Source organism: Pituophis catenifer, unplaced genomic scaffold, assembly GCF_029215685.1.
Source record: "Pituophis catenifer annectens isolate HBS135680 unplaced genomic scaffold, rPitCat1.0.hap2 SCAF_3, whole genome shotgun sequence".
Classification (NCBI taxonomy): domain Eukaryota; kingdom Metazoa; phylum Chordata; class Lepidosauria; order Squamata; family Colubridae; genus Pituophis; species Pituophis catenifer.
Window position 1 is genome coordinate 145,252,204 of NW_027256883.1, and position 20,452 is coordinate 145,272,655.

Here is a 20,452-nt window from a genome sequence, read left to right on the forward strand (position 1 = left end):
TGTCATATTAATTTTCTCCATGATAATGTACAACAGTAAAAATGAAAGATTGAGATTCTGATTTATTAGATTTATTAAACTATTATTTTGGAACTGGTGTTAATATAGGTAGTCCTCAACTTACGTCCACAATTGAGTCCCAGATTTCTGTTCCTAAATGAAACAATTAAGTGAATTTTGCCCAATTTTATGCTTTTTTGATTTAGTTGTTAAGTGAATCACTGCAGTTATTAAGTTAACTAGATGGTTGTTAAGTGAATCTGGCTTCCCCATTAACTTTGCTTCTTAGAAGGTCATAAAAAGTGATCACATGACTCCAGGACACTGCAACTGCATGAGTCAGTTGCCAAATAACTAATTTTGATCACCTGACCATAGGGGTGTGGGAAGTCATTCTATTTCTATTTGTAGGTCTTGGTATTTTGTAGTATTCTCAAGTTCTTTCTCTTCTATTATTATTAATTTGTAGAAAATATATTATTTAGCCTCATGTTATTCAAAATATGACTTAAAACATTTAAGCCTAAAATATTTGAAAAGACTAACAACTATTTAAGACCATTGAAATCTTTTATGCACTGCTTAAGTTTTACTTTAAGAATTGGATATAATTTTCAACTCCAAAGTTGAACCTTAATCATCAATCACAGAATAAAAATCTCACAAGAGATTGCGGCCAGAGGCCCACCTTTTATATGTGAAGATCAGAACATATTTTGTTGTGTCCTAACTTTCATACTGATGCTACAACAAGCTTGAAGAATGTAGCCATACACTTAACTCTCGTCTAAGAAAGAGTTTAGAGCTGTAGAGAATTTGTTAGTTAACCTTTGAACATCTACAAATTGTATACACTAGTCAAAATGAAAACTGTCATAGTGTCTTCTCAAAATTACATTTGAAGGAATCCCTTATGGTTTTTTCTTCCTTTACCTACAGGGGAAAAAGATTTGTTGTTTTCTAAGCAATAAATATTTTAGGTGCTCTTTGGGACAGGAGGATCCATTCATTTCAGTTTTTGGGGTCAGACTGCCAAGAAAAATGTCAGCTAGACTCAAGGATTTGTACTAGCATAGAGAATTGAAAAGGCCCAATGAGAATTAAAGAAGAGTGCAATGTGTATCTAAGAAATGATGAGTTCAGAAATTTGTTTTTAGCGATAAAATGGAGCTCTCAACTTTTTTGGATAAGCATCCAGTGCTGATTACTTTTCCTTCTGCCAGTTTTTTTGTATTTGCATTCAACTCCATTAAGCAACTGGCAGTCAGATATAATTTCTGAATTACTGCACCCAATTAGGTGACCATGTACTGTAGATACTGAACTACTATCCGTTACTTCAAACCTAACCTGATTTTTTTTGTTTTGTTTTTGCTGCCTCTTCTTGTTTCCTTCAATTCTAATTATATGATTAGATTATCATTGATCAATTCCTTAAAAAAATCTCAGCTGATGTATGATAAGAATGAAATAACTAGAGCAGGAAAATATAACAGTTCCAAAACAGAAGTTCTTCCTGAGGGCAAAATATCTAGAAGCAAAGAGTATAAATTTATATTTGTTATTCTGTCAACTGATAATCTGGTAACATTTTAAAGAAGAATATTTTAGAAATTTACACAGCATATGGTTCTCTATCCTTGTGATGTTCATAAAACAAGTAAATTTAAAACAATAAAAGTATTACCTGTTGTCACTCAAATTTAAGACACGGAGTTTCTGCATTTGACCAATTTCATCGGGAAGAAATTCCAGTTTGTTTGAACGGAGGGACATGACGGTTACATTTTTGCAGCTGCCAATCTGTAGACAAGAAAAACAATTGTTAGATATGTTCAATGACACTACGACAGTTTAGGATTCATGAATTGTGATGCCTTTAAATTAATTAAATTTCATTAACTTTCACAAATGAAGGGAAATATATGTGCCCCAGGATATTGTGCTACTGTGGTTAGTTCAGCGGCCCCTTATGTAAGCATGTGTCTCGGGAGGCAGCTCTTCCCCATCAGGATGCCATGGTGGCGTGGCCGTTGATGCCCGTGGGCGCGTGTCCACTCCTCCCCCATCCGATGCCTGTGGGTGTGCGTCTTTTCCTCCCCTGCCCGAATGGCGGTCCTGTGCCATCCAGGCCATAAGGGTCGGTGAACGAACCACGGTAGCAGAGACTTTGATTCCTTTTGGATTGTTGCTTCGTGCCAGGTCCGCGTTTCCAGATATACAATCTAACATCAACTTGTGTTCTGGCTTTTCTTACGCGGGGCATCGGAACATGACAAGGATCCAATCTGGGTTGGTCACTGGGACCAGGGATTTTGTCTTCCGAACTTTCGGACTCATGCTGGAACCCATCTCCAGCATGAGTTTGAAAGCTCGGAAGACAAAACCTCTGGTCCTGGTGACCAACCCAGATTGGATTCATTAGTTTTATATGTTGCTCCACATAGCTCGGGTTACAAATGGATTAAACCGAAATTATGTTTGTTGTTAATAGTCTCTGTGCAACGTCACATGAATTGTCATTTAGCCTGCCTTCTTCAAGATAAGTACAGAAGTATTGAAAGGATATCCTGATTAGCATTTATACTAATCCTAGAAAAGTCTGTTAAGAAATTTAGCAGCTTAAAGTTCTTATGTTCTCTGAATGAGATGCCTAATATGCTTATTTTGCACATCATTTCTCTAACAATGTGATATCGTAAGTGCCTATTATCCTATTATGGGAGCATGTTTTAAAAGCATTTTTGCTTTGCATGCACAAGCCAAATTAACTTTTTAAAAAAGCAAACTTCCTCTAAGTTGCTTGCAATCCTTCAAAGGTGTTGTGACGTAGTTCTTTTCTCACACCAATGGGGACAATATACATATGCACTCGGGTTAGCATTGAAAAATGTATCATGTGCAATCAATGTGCAACACACACACACACCTGCGCTATCCCTGCTTTTGGCACATGATGGCAAAAAGATTACCGGTGGGCCTGATAGGCCCTTTTTTTGCCCTCCCCAAGCTCCAGAGGCTTTCTTGGAGGCTGGGGAGGGCAAAAACTGGGGACGCCTCCCTTACACCCCAGAGGCCTTCCGGAGGCTGGAAACGGCCCATTTCCCGACTTCCAGTGGGCCCAGAAGGCCCGAAAATCAACTGACTGGCATGTGCTTATGCACTGGAGCTGAGCTAGGGCGTGCCCACAGACATGGCTCCGTGTGGCACGCGTGCCATAGGTTTGCCATCACGGGTATATGCCATTCCTACCTAGGCAGCTCACAATAAAATATATTGCAGGGTCCAATCTGGATCAGAGTCCCAGTTTGGACCCTACAACATTATCCTGAGACATGTATATTTGCCTTCATTCATAATAAAATATATCTATGAAGTGACATTTTGAAAGTGACAGTTAAAAGTCCCTAATTAATGTTTAATTAATGTGTTATGTATTCCATGGTACTGTACATTTCTTTTATGGATAATAAAGTGATCCAATATCTATACTGATAGATAGGATGAAGAAGAGGATGGAACATGGTCACCTACATTTTTGAGCATTACAGATACATAAGAAGCTCCTTTTAGATCTTTCCTCTGTCTATATAGCCACTGTGCATAATCTGTAGAGCCATGAGGCAAAAGTGGGTGGGTGTTAATGGAAAGAGATCACACACACACAAAAGTTTTTTTTAGAAAAAAATTAAAATAACAAAAGATACCTTGCAACATTATTTATAAAAATGGAAGAAGGGCATGATGATATGCATATGTTCCAAATGCAGAACAAGAGCCCTGATTGTCAATTCTCAGATTATGCCACCAAAGGAAATCAACATTGAAAACTAGTCCATCATTAGAAATAAAAAGCTTCACTTGTTTCATCTTGCTCAGCTTTTGCAGTTTTCCCACTCTGCTGTACTTCAGATCCATTAGATAGCAGTGTTGACCATATAATCATCCTGATTCTTGACATGAATCAGTTTCTAATTCTCAGAAAAACTTTATTTTAATTAGCTTTTCCTAATCTGGATAGAGTTAATAGAAGCTGTGGTCCAACACATATGGAAGGTGTTGATTTCTGAAAGGCTGTTCTAAAGTAATATGCGTATATGGAGATAATATCACATTGCAACTTTTGAAAGCATCCTTTGAAAGAATAGAAAAGAACAAAACATATTTGAGAAGCCCCATGTTTTCAGAGGCCAATGGATTAATTTCTTTTTGGAATTTGTTGAATAATTTTGTTCATATCTGATGGTTGTTCTGTTTTTTCAAGAAATTAACACTTCATCTAAACTATTAAAAGACTAAGTATAAGTTTCAGGTCTTTAATGTAGAATCCATTGACTGTACCAATATTCCCTTGCTCTCCCTTAGAAATATTTTTAAAGAAATTGAACTGGTTATTGACTCATATTTTCCCCTTTGTCAATCTCACTTATAAAAAGGTAAAATTATAATATATGAAAACTAAAACATGAGACTCTACTTAAAAAAAAATCAGCATCAGAGAAATGGCCCAATATTTTAACAAAACGTAAAAGTATTATACAGAGGACTAAAGGCTCTGTAGCCTCAGGATATGATTTGCCAAATACCACAAACATTATGAAAAAGTATTAGAAGACTGATTAATTTATCCAAAAAATTACTAAAAAGTGGACATGATGAGAGATGAGGTGAGAGTCTTTTGGAACAAATTAAAAAGAAGAAAACCACAATAGTGATTACTGTTATGCTGAAGGGAAACCTATAAAAGGATAGTTGGTGGAATAATGAATTGGAACAGTCTGCAGGTAACAAAATGTATGATTTGTTGTAAAAAATGAGAATGGAAGATATTGTGTAGTATGAAAATCAGGAAACAGTGTTGGAAAGAAAGTAACAAAAACGTATAAGAAACAGTAAAGATTAAAAGAAAAAGAAAAAAATGCAAAATGATTTTGATGGAAATAAATAGTTTGGAAGATAATGAAGCAAGGAGCTCCTAGCTGAGTGAATGGAATTAAAAATGAAAACAGTAGATGTATTTGGAATGAAATTGAAGTGAGGGAATGATGGAAGACATATTTGTAGTTTTTTATAAAACTGAGAATGGTATGCAGAAAGTTTTTTTAAAAAATGCTATTATCGCAAATATTGAAGAAAACTAATAAGGCCACAGAAATCTTAAAAGACAGATGTTAGTTGCTTATGAAGTAGTTGTGTAAAGAATAATGTGTGTATGAAGGCTAAATCCATATGCAATGACAAGAAGTTGCTGCTTTGTTCACTTTAGGAAAGGAAAAGGTTATTTGGAATGAATGTGAAAACTACAAGAGGATTACTTTGTCAAATGTGTCTGGGAAATATTTGTAGCAAAATTTTGAGTTAGAAGGTACATGAAGAGATAATAAGAAAAATTTGGAAAATGCAGGATAGCTTTATGCTGGGCAAGGAGTGTGCAGACCAAATTTTTGCTCTTCAATATATCATGAAATCATATGGTAACATAATCAAGCTTGAATAATGGAATTGTATATGGAGTTGGAGATTGATGAAGGAAATAAAACATGCATGAGCATGAGTGGCATGGTTAACAAATAATTCAATAACTGAATGAGGAGGCTAAGATAAGGTTTTGTGGTGTCTCCCTGGTTGCTTTATGCATTTATGATCAAATGTATAAGGAGTGCAAGTGGTGAACATAGATATATGCTTGGGTTGCTTGGGTACATGAATGTGCCTATACGTTTGTATGGAGACATTGCTGTGTTATTAACTAAGAATTTATATGATTTATAGTGCAGGTTACAGAGTGTATCAGGCATATCTACAGATCTGAAAATCAATGTATTAAAGAACAAAGCAGTTGTATTTGAGAAGAAAAATGAAGTGAATGATTGCAAGTATTATAAATAGCAAAAATTATTTCTGTACCTTGATAGAATATTTACAAAAGATAGGAAGATAGCAAATGCTGGTAGAAAAGTAATGGTAAATAGCCAGTCTGTTGAGAGAAAAGAATGTCTTTCAAAAGAAGCAAAATGGCTGTGTATAAAAGCATGCTTTTACCCACTTTGTTATTTGAAATGAAAGGCTTGTCAAAAGAGTATGAAAATAAGCTGAATCCAATGAAAATGGATTACTTAAGAAGTGTGTGTTGTAAAAAAAAAAAAAAAAGAAGACAGAGGGTCAAGTGTCTTTGTTTGAATGAATGTGGAGTAACCAGAGAGAAGTACATGGAAGTGGTTGGATCATATAGAGAGAATGGTTAGGAGGGTAGTTGTAAAGAAATATATCACAGAAAATATATTTGGTGGAAAGGAAATGGTGGTTGAACAGAGCTGAAGAGATCTTAAAAAGAAAGAGGTGAGAAGTATAAAGAAAAAGCAAATGTACAAAGCATGTTATGGATATGGAGTTATAGAATGATGGTATACATATATAAATGGGAAGCCTATCTGTGTAGGTATTTTTTTCCTGCAGCCAGTAATCAAGTCTCATATGTTGAATCAACCAAAGAAGGGTGGTCAAAATGTCCATGTCCCAAGGGAAATCAATGAAAAGTGTCTTTTCTGGAAATCCTTCTAAGCCCTTAAAAACAGCTCTGCTCTGTGTTATTTGACTGGGAGAATGAATGAACTAGCATCTTTCCAAACTGCCTCTCCCATAAGAATAGATTGGGGAAAATTTTCAGACATTTTTATTTCCACAGCTTTCATCACAAGCCATCAAGTTTGAACTCAATCCTTATTTTGCTATTTCATTCTCTCCCCCCCCCCTAATATTTGTCCTCTCAGAATCAGTTTTTGGAGTTATCCTGCTGATAGCAGACATGCAGAACCCTGACCCACTTTACTTATTTTTTTCCTGACTTTCTATTTGGTTCAAAGGCTGTCTCTTAACCAAAACAAGCTAAAGACCACTGAAACTAAAGAAAAAACATAATGTGATCATTCTACTTAGGTCCTGTGGAAGAATGTTGTTCAGATTTCTAGGAGGGAAGGCATGCATTCCAGAGGAGCAAGAGACAGCACCGTTTAGAGAATTTGTGTGGGTGAAAGAGAATTAAGACATCTTAAGAAGATATGTTTTATGGTGCAAGTGTTTTGCTTTAGTTTGGGAAGATTCTGTCTATAGGTGGGAAACAGTAAAGGAAACTGCTTAGAAAAGTCTCAAAAATGTCTTTCTTGCTTTTTTTGTAGACTGATGGGTCCAGTTAACAGCTGTATGTTGAAATGTCTTCAAAAACATGAAATTCCTGCTGTGAAATTTGTTGAGCACTCTGAGTAGATAAAATGACCAGAGACAATGATTAGCTGGGCAGTCAATGAATGAATCTTGTTTCTTACTTTGTATGACTGAAATTAAATGAGAACATTCTGAAACACTAAGATGGCAATAGCCATCATGTTTGATCACTAAAATTTACCTGCACAAAAAAAAGAGAAGAATTTTCTCTTAGACTGCATCTAGGATAGACTTTGGATGATTCTTTAGTTTCTAAGTCACCTGCAGTACATTTTTATTACTGTTTACTGCAAAATAATGGATACTAATGTTCACTTATGATCACATTGTCTGACTCTAGACATTAAACCACATTCCCTGCTGGTTCTGCTTCTTGGATTTCTATACACTATGAAAGGTATCTCTATAACAGATGATGCAAGTCATGTGGAAGTATATTTTCTATTAGATGTGTATGTTTTTCCACTCATAGATCATAGGTGCATAGTCCATGGATACAATAATAACACAGACTTAATTTTTTTTTCTTAATGAGGGCCTTATGAATGAAATGAGTGATAACCTGGCCCAGCAAGATTTAGAACTGTTTCTTGGAATTGTTAAACTGTCTGCTTACTTGAGTCATAGAGGAGGGATAATGAAGAGGAAGGAGAAATCAAGTTCTTCTAAAACTGAAAAGATTGCTATTGGATGTGCCCATAATTCTTCTCATTCAATAAAGCATTGTGTCAGGTAGAAAGATAGAAATCAGAGTTATACTATACTCTTCTAATTATATACGTTCATGATTGGGTGTTCCAGCTATTGGTCTCTCTCTTGCAAGCTATGTTAATAAAAGGGAAGAATCAGAAACTATTCTCATAATAGAAAACCAATTGATTCTAATGTCTGCTAAAGATGCGGGACTAAGAAAGTAGCTGAAGATGGAGGGAAAGAATAAGATGATTTTTAAAATCATCTTTAACTGATTACACTGACTGCTACAGACGTTTATAGAAGCCAGGAACTGTATGGAACCTGAATCATGAAAACTTGGGTTTTTATTGAAAATTATGTTGTTTCTGTTGCAAAATATTCTTGTAAAAATAAAAACAGTAACAAAAGGTTCATACACAGAATAAAGAATATGCTTCCTTGATTCCATGATTAGAAAGGTTGAAAATAAAAGTTCTCACCCAATGAATAACTAAAAATTTGGCCAAGAGTTTTCCAAAAATACTACTACTAAGGCAAAATAAATCTGAAAGCAAAATGAAATTGGTCCTCCTTGATTATGCTTACGGATTATGGATGTGGTCTGCTAGGTTCTAATAGTCCTTCAACTATTAAGGAAGGAAAGTCTCTAGTAATCCATTGGGTGTTTTTGCAATATAAATTATTCAGAAGGAATTATATAGGATGGATTTTGCTGCCTGTTAACACAGTATTCATCTAACCACTGTTCTCCACATTACAGACCAATACTACTTTGATATCATAAAGAAGTTCCTTCAAATCTCCTGAGACTCTTATCATTTTATCTTTGAAATGCATTAGCTGCTGCATTTCTTTCTGGACAGAAAGCAACTTAGTAGTACTTGATAACTGAGGGAGTCATCAATACACTTATAATTAAATCTGGCTATTGCAAACTAGAATAGTTCAAACTCTACCTGGATTTTTGATACTGTCATTTCCCATCCAATCAATGCCTAAAGCACACAATCCTGATACCTTTTAATAATGATACAAATGAAAAAAAAAATATTTTAGATGAAGACTAGGCATTACTGAAGTAGATTATATTTCCCAACAAATCCTTACTTCTCTGGGAAGTTCACTCAGGAAGTTTTCATCTACAGCTAAAGTTCGGAGACTGTGTAGATAGCCAGTGGTGGGAGGTAGAGACTCCAGTTCATTACAGCTGCAGTCAAATTCTTCTAATAAAGATAAACTGAAATGTTAAGTACATTTGTTAGTCTAGCTCTCAAAGGGATTAATTTGCAATTAACTTTCTACATTCAGATTTGTGAATTACACAAAGAGGCATAAGATTTTCATATCAATTATCTTACACATTATTATTATTATTATTATTATTATTATTATTATTATTGATTTACAAAATAAAGATACACTGCAAGTGCAAAAGGGAGAGAGATTTGGAGCTGCTTTCAAATTAAAGCAAGCAATAATCCATTCAGTACCACTATTGTCAACAAAAACTGCCAGTTTTCCAGACTAAAAGCTACTTCACACCTTCTATGTGAAGGTTTAGTAACATGTATGCAGTAATGTAAAAAAATACAAATTACAAATAACTATTTGTCAAAACATGCTGATAAATATATATATATATATATATATATATATATATATATATATATATATATATATATATATATATATATATATATCAAAATTAGATTTCTGTGTAATTCTCTACTGCTATATGTACATAAATGAAATAGAAATTGTCAAATTCATAACTATCAATATTTTTAAACTATCAAATCCTGCAAGAAAAATGACAACATTTGAAGTTGAAGTATTATATACTTGTAACCATAATACAACATTTGATTTTTTAAAAAAAGTTTTAGTTTAAAAACTTAATGATTTGTTTGTTGCTATTACTTGAACCCTATATTTTCCTTAGGCACTATTGTTTGTTCATAATCGTTTCTTAATTCCAACTGCACTAAAACAGACTATTTAATAAAATAAAACTTTATACAATATATCTTCCCATTTTGATTCTCTTAATGACCATAAAGAATAAAAATTCACAATTAAAATTATGTTACTTGCATCAGCCCTTGTAAATGAGGCATTCAAGGGAAATTTTATCATTTGTAGGAATGATTTGTTTTCAGACTGATAGGTAATATTCTATATAGACCTTGAATCGGAAAAAGAAATACAGTGAAAAACAATTGCTGCTAAAAATATTTGGTGATATGATTACAGGTAGTCCTTGACTTACAACAGTTCATTTAATGACCACTCAAAGTTACAATGTCATTGAAAAAAATGACTTATGACCATTTTTCTCATTTACAACCATTGCAGCATTTCCATGGTCTTGTCATCAAAATTCAGATGCTTAACAATTGACTCATACTTATGACGGTTGCAGTGTCCTGTGGTCACTGATCACCTTTTGAGACCTTCTGACAAGCCAAGTCAATGGGGAAGCCAGATTCACTTAACAAACATGTTACTAACTAAACATGTTACTAATTTGTTAAGTGATTCACTTAACAAATGTGGCAAAAAGATTGTAAAACTCACTTAGCAAATGTCTCACTTAGCAACAGAAATTTGGGCTCAACTGAGGTCATAAGTCAAGGACTACCTGTAGTTATTGTAAAATTAATGCACATATATCAAAATATGAATTTGAAGTTGTTTGATTAAGTACATTATATTGTTGTCTAAATTAGAACTTCAACAATTTTACTGGATTACCTTCAATGTCTTTATTTGACTCTTTACAAATATCTAAATCATCTCTGAATAATCTAAGGGAAGATTTGGGGCAAAGAGCAATTATTATTTAACAGGAATATTCTTGGTTACCAGTTATGAAATGTAGGCGGAAAGACATCTCACAGTCTGTAATAATATGTTTTACAGATGACCAGATTCCAAATTTCTTTTTCACAAACTGCCTGGACTCATGGAAAAGTATGAGCATCCTTTAAATCCTCTATTTCTTTTGTTTTCTTTAAAATTCCTTAGGCTAAGAAATCTAAAACAATTTATCTATAACCAATAACCTATTTAGTTCCCCATATATATTTTTTTGCAAGTAGCTACTCAACTTGCATGAAAGACTGAAATCTATCATCCCTTTTAAAGCTATGTGGTGATTAGTGAACTAGATTGCAAAGAGAACAGCTGAAGGCTCAGTTAGGTTTTTGATTTTATTGTTTGTGCTGCCAAGCTGTCATTCAAACCGGGGAAAGCAATTGTTTTGAAAGCTAACATTCAGACAAATTAGCTGAGATCCACTTTATGCTTGCACTGACAGAAGCTAATCCAGCCATAAGCATTGTACTTTAACAGACCACCTGGCAGAACAATCATGATTCATTGTCTCTACAGCATGCTAAAAGATGTGATATTCCTTTATAATTGTCATTATGGCCTGAAATAAATAAAGCTGGAACTATTACAGGAGAAAAATTCTGGGGTTCTGATGACATTCATGGTAATAAGCTCTAAACATTGCATGTAATCTTATAGAAAAAAACTCTATAATTCTCCAGTCTGAAAATTAATTATTCATTTATACAATATTGAAATCATTTGTTTGAAGTTAAATTAATAAAAAAAACCTATACATTAATATATTAATGATATATTATTATATCATTAATGACATAACAAAATTATCTATTATGGTTCCTCATTACTTTAAAATCAATTATTCTTATTAAATCCTGTTCAGAGAAACTTGACATTCTAAGACCAAACAGGTCTTAAGTATTGCTTAAATATTTTAAATCTCTTGATTCATGAGTGTAGAATGACGTATTTTAGCTGTCTTCAGAAATTTCTCTGAACATTTAGTGGAAAGATCACTTCATCTCTTTAAAAGATCCCTGCAAAAATGTCTTCCTTTACTGAAATATGAGAAGTCATAGTTCAGTGACCAGGAAGAAAGGATGTCAGATAGATAGGTTTGCTGGCTGGCTATACAGATAGAGGAGATTTCAAACTTCTAACAAAATTCTTTGTCAAAATAACGTTTATGTAAAAACAAGACCTCTTGAACATTTCTTAGTCAGGTAGGAGTTGAGATGTAGAACTCAAGCGAATTGATCAAGCATACTGATATCTAATCCTCTGTTGACTGATGATTTCACCCAGTGATTAAATGTAGATGATAAACAGGACTCTCTGGCTCAATCTCTTTTTTCCCTCTCCCCATCCCAATACAACTGGAACTGGCTGTGGAAAAAGATTGAGAACAACATTGTGCCTGTCCCTCTGCCTCCTCTCCTCCTTCCTTTGCCTACATTTTGTCCAGAAAGATAACATGATCAGTTGCTGCTGTTCTCAGCTGCTGAGAACAATTGCACCATCACTATCCCAGCTCTGCCATAGGTCATTAATAAGGGTGATCAATGCCAACTTCATACTATATTCTGGTCTGAATCCTGATTTTAAAAAATGGTCTAGATTATTCACTTCATCTTGGTTCTTATAAGCTGAAAATTTAACAAGACGATAAGAGAAATTGTTCTGACAAGCGATGGCTTCTTGAGGAGAGGGATGAGCCATTCCCTTACTCAAGGATGCATTTATTACCACATGGCCCAGCCACTTGTCACTATCTGGACAGCTTTAAATAATCAGGTGGGTCATGAATTTAAAGGATAGGTGGCCACGTTAATTGCACCAAATATCTTGTCTATCTCCTCAGGATTTACAGGGTCAAACATCTATCAGTTAACAGAACAAAACAATGCCTTAGTCAATTCAAACGGACTTGTCTAGGCAGAGTCTAACTCTGAGTAGATTCGAGCAACTTTATATGAGAAGTGCCTGGAATATTCCTCATAGTGGCCTTGAGGTTATTCCTATGACTCCTCCGTCCTCAACAGAGTGTTTCATTCTGAACAAGTCACTACTCCCTGATGCAATAAGAATGGAAAAAATAATCATGTTTTGCTGCTCTCCTTGCCATGATGTAATTCCTAATGTGGCCCTTATAGATGTTTAACTGTATTAAACATGATTAACTGTATTTTACGTCAGCAGTTTGCTGAATATTATCCGAAACAGATTTGTGTTAGAAATGGAAGATTTCTTACAAGTACTAATGTGAGAATGCATTCACAGATTGCTTTTATGAGATGCTGCATATAATTTATTATGGACACTTGAACAGACATTAAATTCAATTTATAATCCATAATATTCCACGCTGTCTGTTGCATGTATTGGCTTTGGATGCTACCACTGAAACATGAGACCAGGAATAGATAAGTATGATTTGTCAGAGATAATACAATTTATAAATTCTTCAATAATGTCCAAATATTTTATAAGAAGAGCTGGCCTTTAACATGGGAAAAATTGGGAAGATTGCAAGCTTAACAGAACTGTAATATAATAATATATTATTTAATTTTAATCATTTGTATATTAAGCTGCAATTGGAAGAATTGACTATCATTTATAGACAACTTGAATAGGCTTATAGAACGTTTTTATTGTTCTTTTTCCCCAGAGTATAATAATAGGCTTATTTTAGTAGATTATGTAAAGGTAAAAGAGTCCCTGCGGATTTTACTCTGCTAGTTGTAGCCAACTATACAGGATGGTGCTCATCTCTGTTTCAAAGTCATTGAGCCAGAGGTGTCTGAAGATGTTTCCATGGTCATGATTTTAGTAGATTACAGATAAATAATTATTCTTCCCACTATTATTTATTTGATCCAAATAAAACTTCTTTCAGGAGAAGTTCAATTTATATCTTTTGTTTATAATAATAAAATGCAAGGACCATTAATATTCATAAGAATCATAAAAATGCATCACCCAGATATAATGCATTTTGTTAATGTTTTACACATAAAACGTTTTGCACTAAGAAAATTATCATGTCAGAAAAGAGTTTAGCCTTTTACATAGTATTGTTACCACTATCATTTTGTATAAATGTTTTAACTGAATAGCATAGGTTTATTGCGAAATACTATCTACATTAGCTATCTTATATTATATTTCCTTTCTGTGAAGACTTATTAGATGTGGAAATAACCTAATATTGCTCCCTATGTTGTGTTTTAAGCAACAGAGAAAGAGCTCAAAAAGCAAATCTTGAACTTTTAAAAAGATCTTGTGATTCTTTCCACACCAGTCAAATTCAGATTTATATCCTTCATCAAAATGTCCTCCTATGTGTAACATACTTTGCAAAGGAAAAAAAAAATCTTACATATCATTGCAAAGATGAAGGGAGCCAATAGCAGCAGGAGAGTCTAGCTAATTACCATTTAAGCAGGCAGACCTACTAGCTCCAGACTTTGAGCTGATACTCTAACCATGTTCAAAACTGTCATTTATCTGGAATTAGCAACATGATCAGCCACAGGCTAGTTCATGCTGAGCTCATTTCCACCAATTATGCCTTTCTCACAATAAAAAGATTTGTCTCTATCCCACAAAAAGGAATGGCATGATACTATACCAAATCACTTTCTAAAAAGATTTTTAATGAGTGCTTCAAAATCATTTGTTGGTTTTATAACAATCACAAAAATATTTGTAAAGAATTAGATTATTTCTAAGCCTAGCAGCTTGCAGTTGATATGTTGATTAATGGAGAAGAAAGGGGAATGTCTGAAGTGTGAAAGATCCTACTATAACCAAGGGGGTTCTTCTATGACTTCCATCCAGACGTTCTATGCAAAATCATATATTCTGTGCTAAATACAGTAGGTGAGATAGCTTCATCAAGCAGAACTCCATGAAAATATATCCTGTGTGTGAATTCATAATAATGAGAGACAGTAGATGGAAATGAATTGATTTCATCTGAAATACTGTTTATGTTTTGCTTTAAAACATGCAAGTGTTTTTTAAATGAAAAAACTGGAAAATACTCTTAGGTGAATCAAATACAACTGATTTGGTGTTATAAATGTTTTTAGTACTACTTATGTGGTTGTCATCCTTTGCAGGGATAAAAGTTATGATCACTTGAGGTATACATGTCTAATTGAAAATATCAAAAAGGGTTCAGTCCAGGTAGTCCTTGACTTACAATAATTCATTTAGTGACCATTTGAAGTTACGACACTAAAAAGTGACTTATGACCGTTTTTTACACTTTTGACCATTGTGGCATCCCCAAGATCAGGTGATCAAAATTTAGATGCTTGGCAGCTGACTCATATTTATGACAGTTTCAGTGCCTTGGGTCATGTGATCAGCTTCTACGTCTTTCTGACAAGCAAAGTCAATGGGGGAAACCAGATTCACTTAACAAACATGTTACTGATTGTAGTGATTTATGCACCAATTGTGGTAAGAAAGGTCATAAAATGGGACAAAACTCATTTAACAAATGTTTCACTTAGCAACAGAAATTTGGGGCTTACTTGTGGTCATAAGTAGTTGCCAGTTATATCACTGAAAATAAATGATTCAGGAAATAATTTATGCCCAGTCAAAAGTAAGGGCTCTATGATATAAATTTGGCACTTCGCAAAACATAATCAACATGAGAAAGAAAGAGAAATAAGACTTTTCTGTCGCAGCAATTTGATCAATAAACCCATATATATTGTATACATATGCACGTTTCTCTTGATTCTCACTATATTTCTGCTAACACCTAAAAATGCTAATTTTATAACTTAATACAACTGCATAAGTTGCCTACTACATTTATATTGATTTTTAGTTTATTAATTCATTAGAAGTATATGTTAGTTTTCTCTGGGGGCTCAATGTGGTGTGCACAGTACCCTCTCTCCTATTTTTCTACCCTTTTAAACTTTTGTTAAGTAATTTACACTCTAAACAAATAAAACATATTATCAGTTTCTATTCAGTAAAGCAGATGGCAAAATTTTATTTAAAAAATATTACAATATTAAAAATAGTCCAGATGTTTGTTTAAAACAATGGGACCAAAACCAGATACAGGTTTAAAATATATTGCTCCTTGAATCCTGATATTTGCTGTTTTTGACTTCATATCAATTGATGTAATTTAAACATTAACAAACAATATAACCCTGATCTAGAAACTACAATGGTTGGATGTTCACAGCATGCAAAACGAAAGCCAACCATACTGTAGTGAAATATTTTCTGTTGTTGTTATTCTATGAAAATTGTTAATTTTAACATTGTTTCAGAAGCAGACATATTCAAAGGTTAAAAGGCTGGAAAAGTTTAATATACTTATCTCTTCATCAACTGAAATAAATCAATATTTTAAAAAGAAAAGCAAGATCGTTTGACTTGATTTTCTCAAGTAGTTTCTTATATAGGGACATTTATGGGGCTTTTGGTCTTGCACAGAACCATAGGTTGAACTTCTAAAGTTAGGCAATCAACTTTTTTGCAGGAAATCTGTACCAAGAGCTCACTGGACATGACTCATGTCATCCAAGAGTTTATTTTCCATAAGGAAATAATGAGTAAGAGCAGATTATAAAAGTTATAAAAGGAGAAGCAAATATTGTATAACAAAGAACAACAATTAGGAAAATAGAATTAATACCCACTTTTGATAAAGAGTATACTCCCGTGGAGAATGATGTCTAAGTATTACTAAAAGAAAAGGCCATGCCAGTGGGAAATGCTTTCTCATCTGCTTTCCCATCTGGTGGAAAAGATGAACCAAAATGATTAATCAGAATAGAGCTGGAAGGGATCTTGGCAGTCTTCTAGTCTACTTGCTGTTCTATTACACAATAATGTAATTATTCCATTATTGTAATTAGTATTATATTATTATATATTATTATTAATGTAATAATTATTACACTATTATATCTATTACATAATAATGTAATAATAATGTAATTTCTATTACACAAATAGAACTTAGATGAATTGAACTACATTATCTATAGAGTTTTAGTAACTTTGGTTTTGACATTCCTACGGATAATATAGAACAATTTTTGAATGCTTGATGAATCCAAGGTATAATGGAGCCCAACAATACAGTGAAGACCGAAATAACTCAAAACTCAAAAATACTAAGAAAGAAATTATGCTGCAGAAAAAAGTAAAGGAAGAAAAGGAAATAAGTGTTTTCTTTTTGTTAAGATATAACCAAATGAAAAGTTTTAAATTATTTTCCACTTACTTTCCGATAGCATTGGGCAGAACTGTAAGTTGATTGTCATCTACTTTCAAAGTGGTAAGTCTTTTCAAGAGCCCTGAGAGAGGAGAGGAGAGAGGAGACAGAGAGAAAGAAAAGAGAGAAAGAGAGTGGTTGTTAAATAGTTGGTTAATGTTTCTTAACACTGGTTAAGAGAGACAGAATAAAGCAGGGGTGTCAAACTCAAGGCCCGCGGGTCAGATCCGGCCCACGGGGTGCTTAGATCTGGACTGTGGGACTGGCCTGGAAATAGCAAAGGACTAGTGCCTCTGCTAGTGAAAACAGGGCACAGGAGGGCTGCGTGCAGCCCCCTGTGTCCCGTTTTGGCCAGCAGGGTGCTGCAGGAGGCTGTCCAGCGCAAAAATGGGGCACAGGGGGGGATGTGTCCCATCTCTTTTCCAGCCGGCCCATGGAGAACAACTACAATGCTGATCCAGCCCTCGAAGAAATCCAGTTTGTCACCCCTGGAATAAAGGGATAGTGCAAGCATATACATCATTTGTTTTGCAATGCAAAGTACAGCTTTTGTTGTTTGGTAGTTCTGAGTACTATGTTATGATGCCTATTAAAAGATTTCTGAACAGAAATGACTTGAAATAATAGGATTGAAAGAGAGAGAGAAACACACAGAGAGAATCTGCTAGATCAACTGAAAGTGTTCTTTTCTATAGATAAACACACTACTTTTCCAAAGATACATCGATTTTTGCTGCTGCCAATCAAAATGGATTGACATCCCATTTAATTCCTACACTATGCTTTTTAAAATGCACTTTGAAACTTATATCTGAAGATGTTAATTTTACATCAATAATTATTCTTGATGACATCTTCTAAACGAAATTACTATATCCATTGTAAGATTATAATGAGCAATTTAATGAAATGCATTTCTTTAAATTTTGAAGGATGACATAACTTTCATTTGTGTTCTTTAACTTAATGTAAGAGCAGTATATAATTTTCAAGTTAAAGTTGCTAATAACTTATGCTTACTGGTTTTTTTCTGTTACTATTGAGAAGAATCTAAATGAATTTCATCTATTACAACCCAAACCCAATTCCAGAGTAGTCATTATTCAGTCAATACCTATAGAATCTGGCAGTTGTTGTAGCATATTTGATGACAATAGTAGATCTTCAAGGGCTTCACATCCTGATATGTCCAGATCTATACTTTCTATCCTATTTTTTGACATATCCAAGTATATCAGTTGTTTTAATCGTCCTATAGACTTGATAAGATTACATAAGAATAAGTTAGTTGATTCAACTATTCATTGCAGTTACTAATATTTAATACAGTAATACACTACAAACTTAAAAATTAATGAACAGGCAATGTCAATTTATTGAAGCAAAAGTAAACTGTCTTGATGTCTCATTGATCAGTTTAAATGGAAAAACCAAGAACAACCAAAATATATTAGTTTCTAATATTTTGACTGAAACTATAATTATTAAGCTTTGAACATTTTGTGTAATATCCATATGAGCATCCCCTATACAGCGCATTGCAGTAGTTGAATTAGGAGGTAACCAGAGCATGAGTGACCGTGAGTAGAGCTTCTCAGCCTAGGAATAGGCACAAGTGGCATACAATACAAAGTTGTGCAAAGGGCCTTCTAGCCAATATGGGGGATATATTAGAACAGGCATGCTGCATGCACTTCTATGATACCGAAAGTCACCAAACACATAGTCTATTTATATGAGTATACCTTTATACTGGATTAAGGTACACATTTTGGTAAACATCCTGGTCTCTTTGATACCGCAATACAATGTTGTGTCCTTACAGGAGGCAGTAACTGTTGCAGACTCAAAATAATACAATAAGTTCATTATTTAAATCTGGAAAACCAGGTCTCATCTGAAACGATGGACTTTTGACAGGGACATCCAGCACGATTTAATTAAAGCTCCAACTTTGTTTGTATTTCCTTTCTATGGGAGACTGCTCTCTTATACTAAATATTTAGCAAACATTCCTTGCCCAGCTCACAGGACGGCTTTTATTTTCTACTGCTATATAGTGATATTGATCTTGTTACAAAAACAAGGTTGTAATTTTCCTGTCCTTACTCAGGGAGTCCTTACTCAGAGAGAAAATAAACAATTTGTCATGTGCTCTTCATGTTGTCCCTTTTGAACAGCATGCAAGCTTAATAACAATTCTTAATCTGAACTCATGCTAATTTGGAGATTATTTGCCTCATTTTAGTTAAATATCTCCAGAAACATCACTAAATCTGTCGCAGTTGACATTATTTTGGTTTTATGAACCTAATAAAGATTTATTTGATTTTCAATTGCCATAGTTACCGGTCTAATAATTTTGGTAATTTGCTTCTCCTTTTAAGTTGATTTATTCTTTTATGCTGATCTATTCTTTTATTAATTACTCTTTGTTTTCATATGAGTGTTTCTTTCTTCTTCCTTTGGATTTATGTACTTTTATTGTTAAATCTATATATTATTGAAAGTCTCCTGTTTGTCTGTGTATAACCTTTAACTGGGTGAAATGGTCTATCGTAGAGCAATAATTTTTAAACTAAGGTACCTCAAATAGGCTAAACTATAGAATGCGTCCAAAATCAGATTCTGATGGAATAGAAATTGGACAAATTCTATAAAATATTTTGTAAAATAAAAGTCATTAAATATTTTATGATATAATAAAAATGTCACAAAAAATTCCTGTGGTCAACTTCTGATGTTTGACTGTGCTACACAGTTCAACATAGGCTATTTTTAAGGCAGATGCATGTCAATATTTCCCTGAATTTTTACGAACTTTTTCAGTGAAAGCAATATCAAAATAACTTCAGTAAAGAAAAATGATCTGCACTTCCAAAATATATTTATTATACAATTCTGCAACATTATATACTTCATATATACATATATGTATATACAGCCATACCCCAGGTAATGTTTGAAGTGAATTGTTGTCCATCCATAATTCTTTTAGGTTTTGTATTTGTTCCAGAACTTCAGGCTGCAAAAAAACAGCTTTTACATAAACATACAGTCTTAAGTGATTATTACATTAAATATTATTGAAATTCATATTTTGATTTACGAATGGTTTAATCCAGTGGTCACCAACCAGTGGTCTGCGGAGAAATTTTTGTATTTTTGCAGGTGGTGCAATACGGAAAAAGGAGCGCAGCCCTTGCCGTCTGGAATGAATAGTGCTGTTGTGGCGGTGGGGGAGGGGACGGCACAAGCAGGAAGAAGCAGCGTTTGCGATGGCTGGAAGATGTGGGAGCGAAGCACTACTTTCATTTGCATGGCAAAAGTGCGGCATCAGGATTCCGCCTTGGTATATTTGTGGCGCAAGGCAGCCCTCATTTCCTGCCGCTTGGGACTTGGAGTGGTAAACAG

General features: G+C 34.0%; 1 protein-coding gene across 4 annotated transcripts in view; it reads right to left on the minus strand.

The window, feature by feature from the left end:
- LRRC7 (leucine rich repeat containing 7) overlaps nucleotides 1–20,452 on the minus strand; it is a 128,921-nt gene that overhangs the window by 47,000 nt on the left and 61,469 nt on the right. For all 4 annotated transcript variants that reach the window (XM_070939465.1, XM_070939464.1, XM_070939463.1 and 1 more), the window contains exons 7-11: nucleotides 19,989–20,063; nucleotides 18,153–18,297; nucleotides 17,048–17,120; nucleotides 9,025–9,154; nucleotides 1,688–1,803 (exon numbers count right to left, since the gene is read on the minus strand). In XM_070939465.1, coding sequence (XP_070795566.1) covers nucleotides 1,688–1,803; nucleotides 9,025–9,154; nucleotides 17,048–17,120; nucleotides 18,153–18,297; nucleotides 19,989–20,063 — 539 coding nt within the window. The remainder of the gene's footprint in view (nucleotides 1–1,687; nucleotides 1,804–9,024; nucleotides 9,155–17,047; nucleotides 17,121–18,152; nucleotides 18,298–19,988; nucleotides 20,064–20,452) is intronic.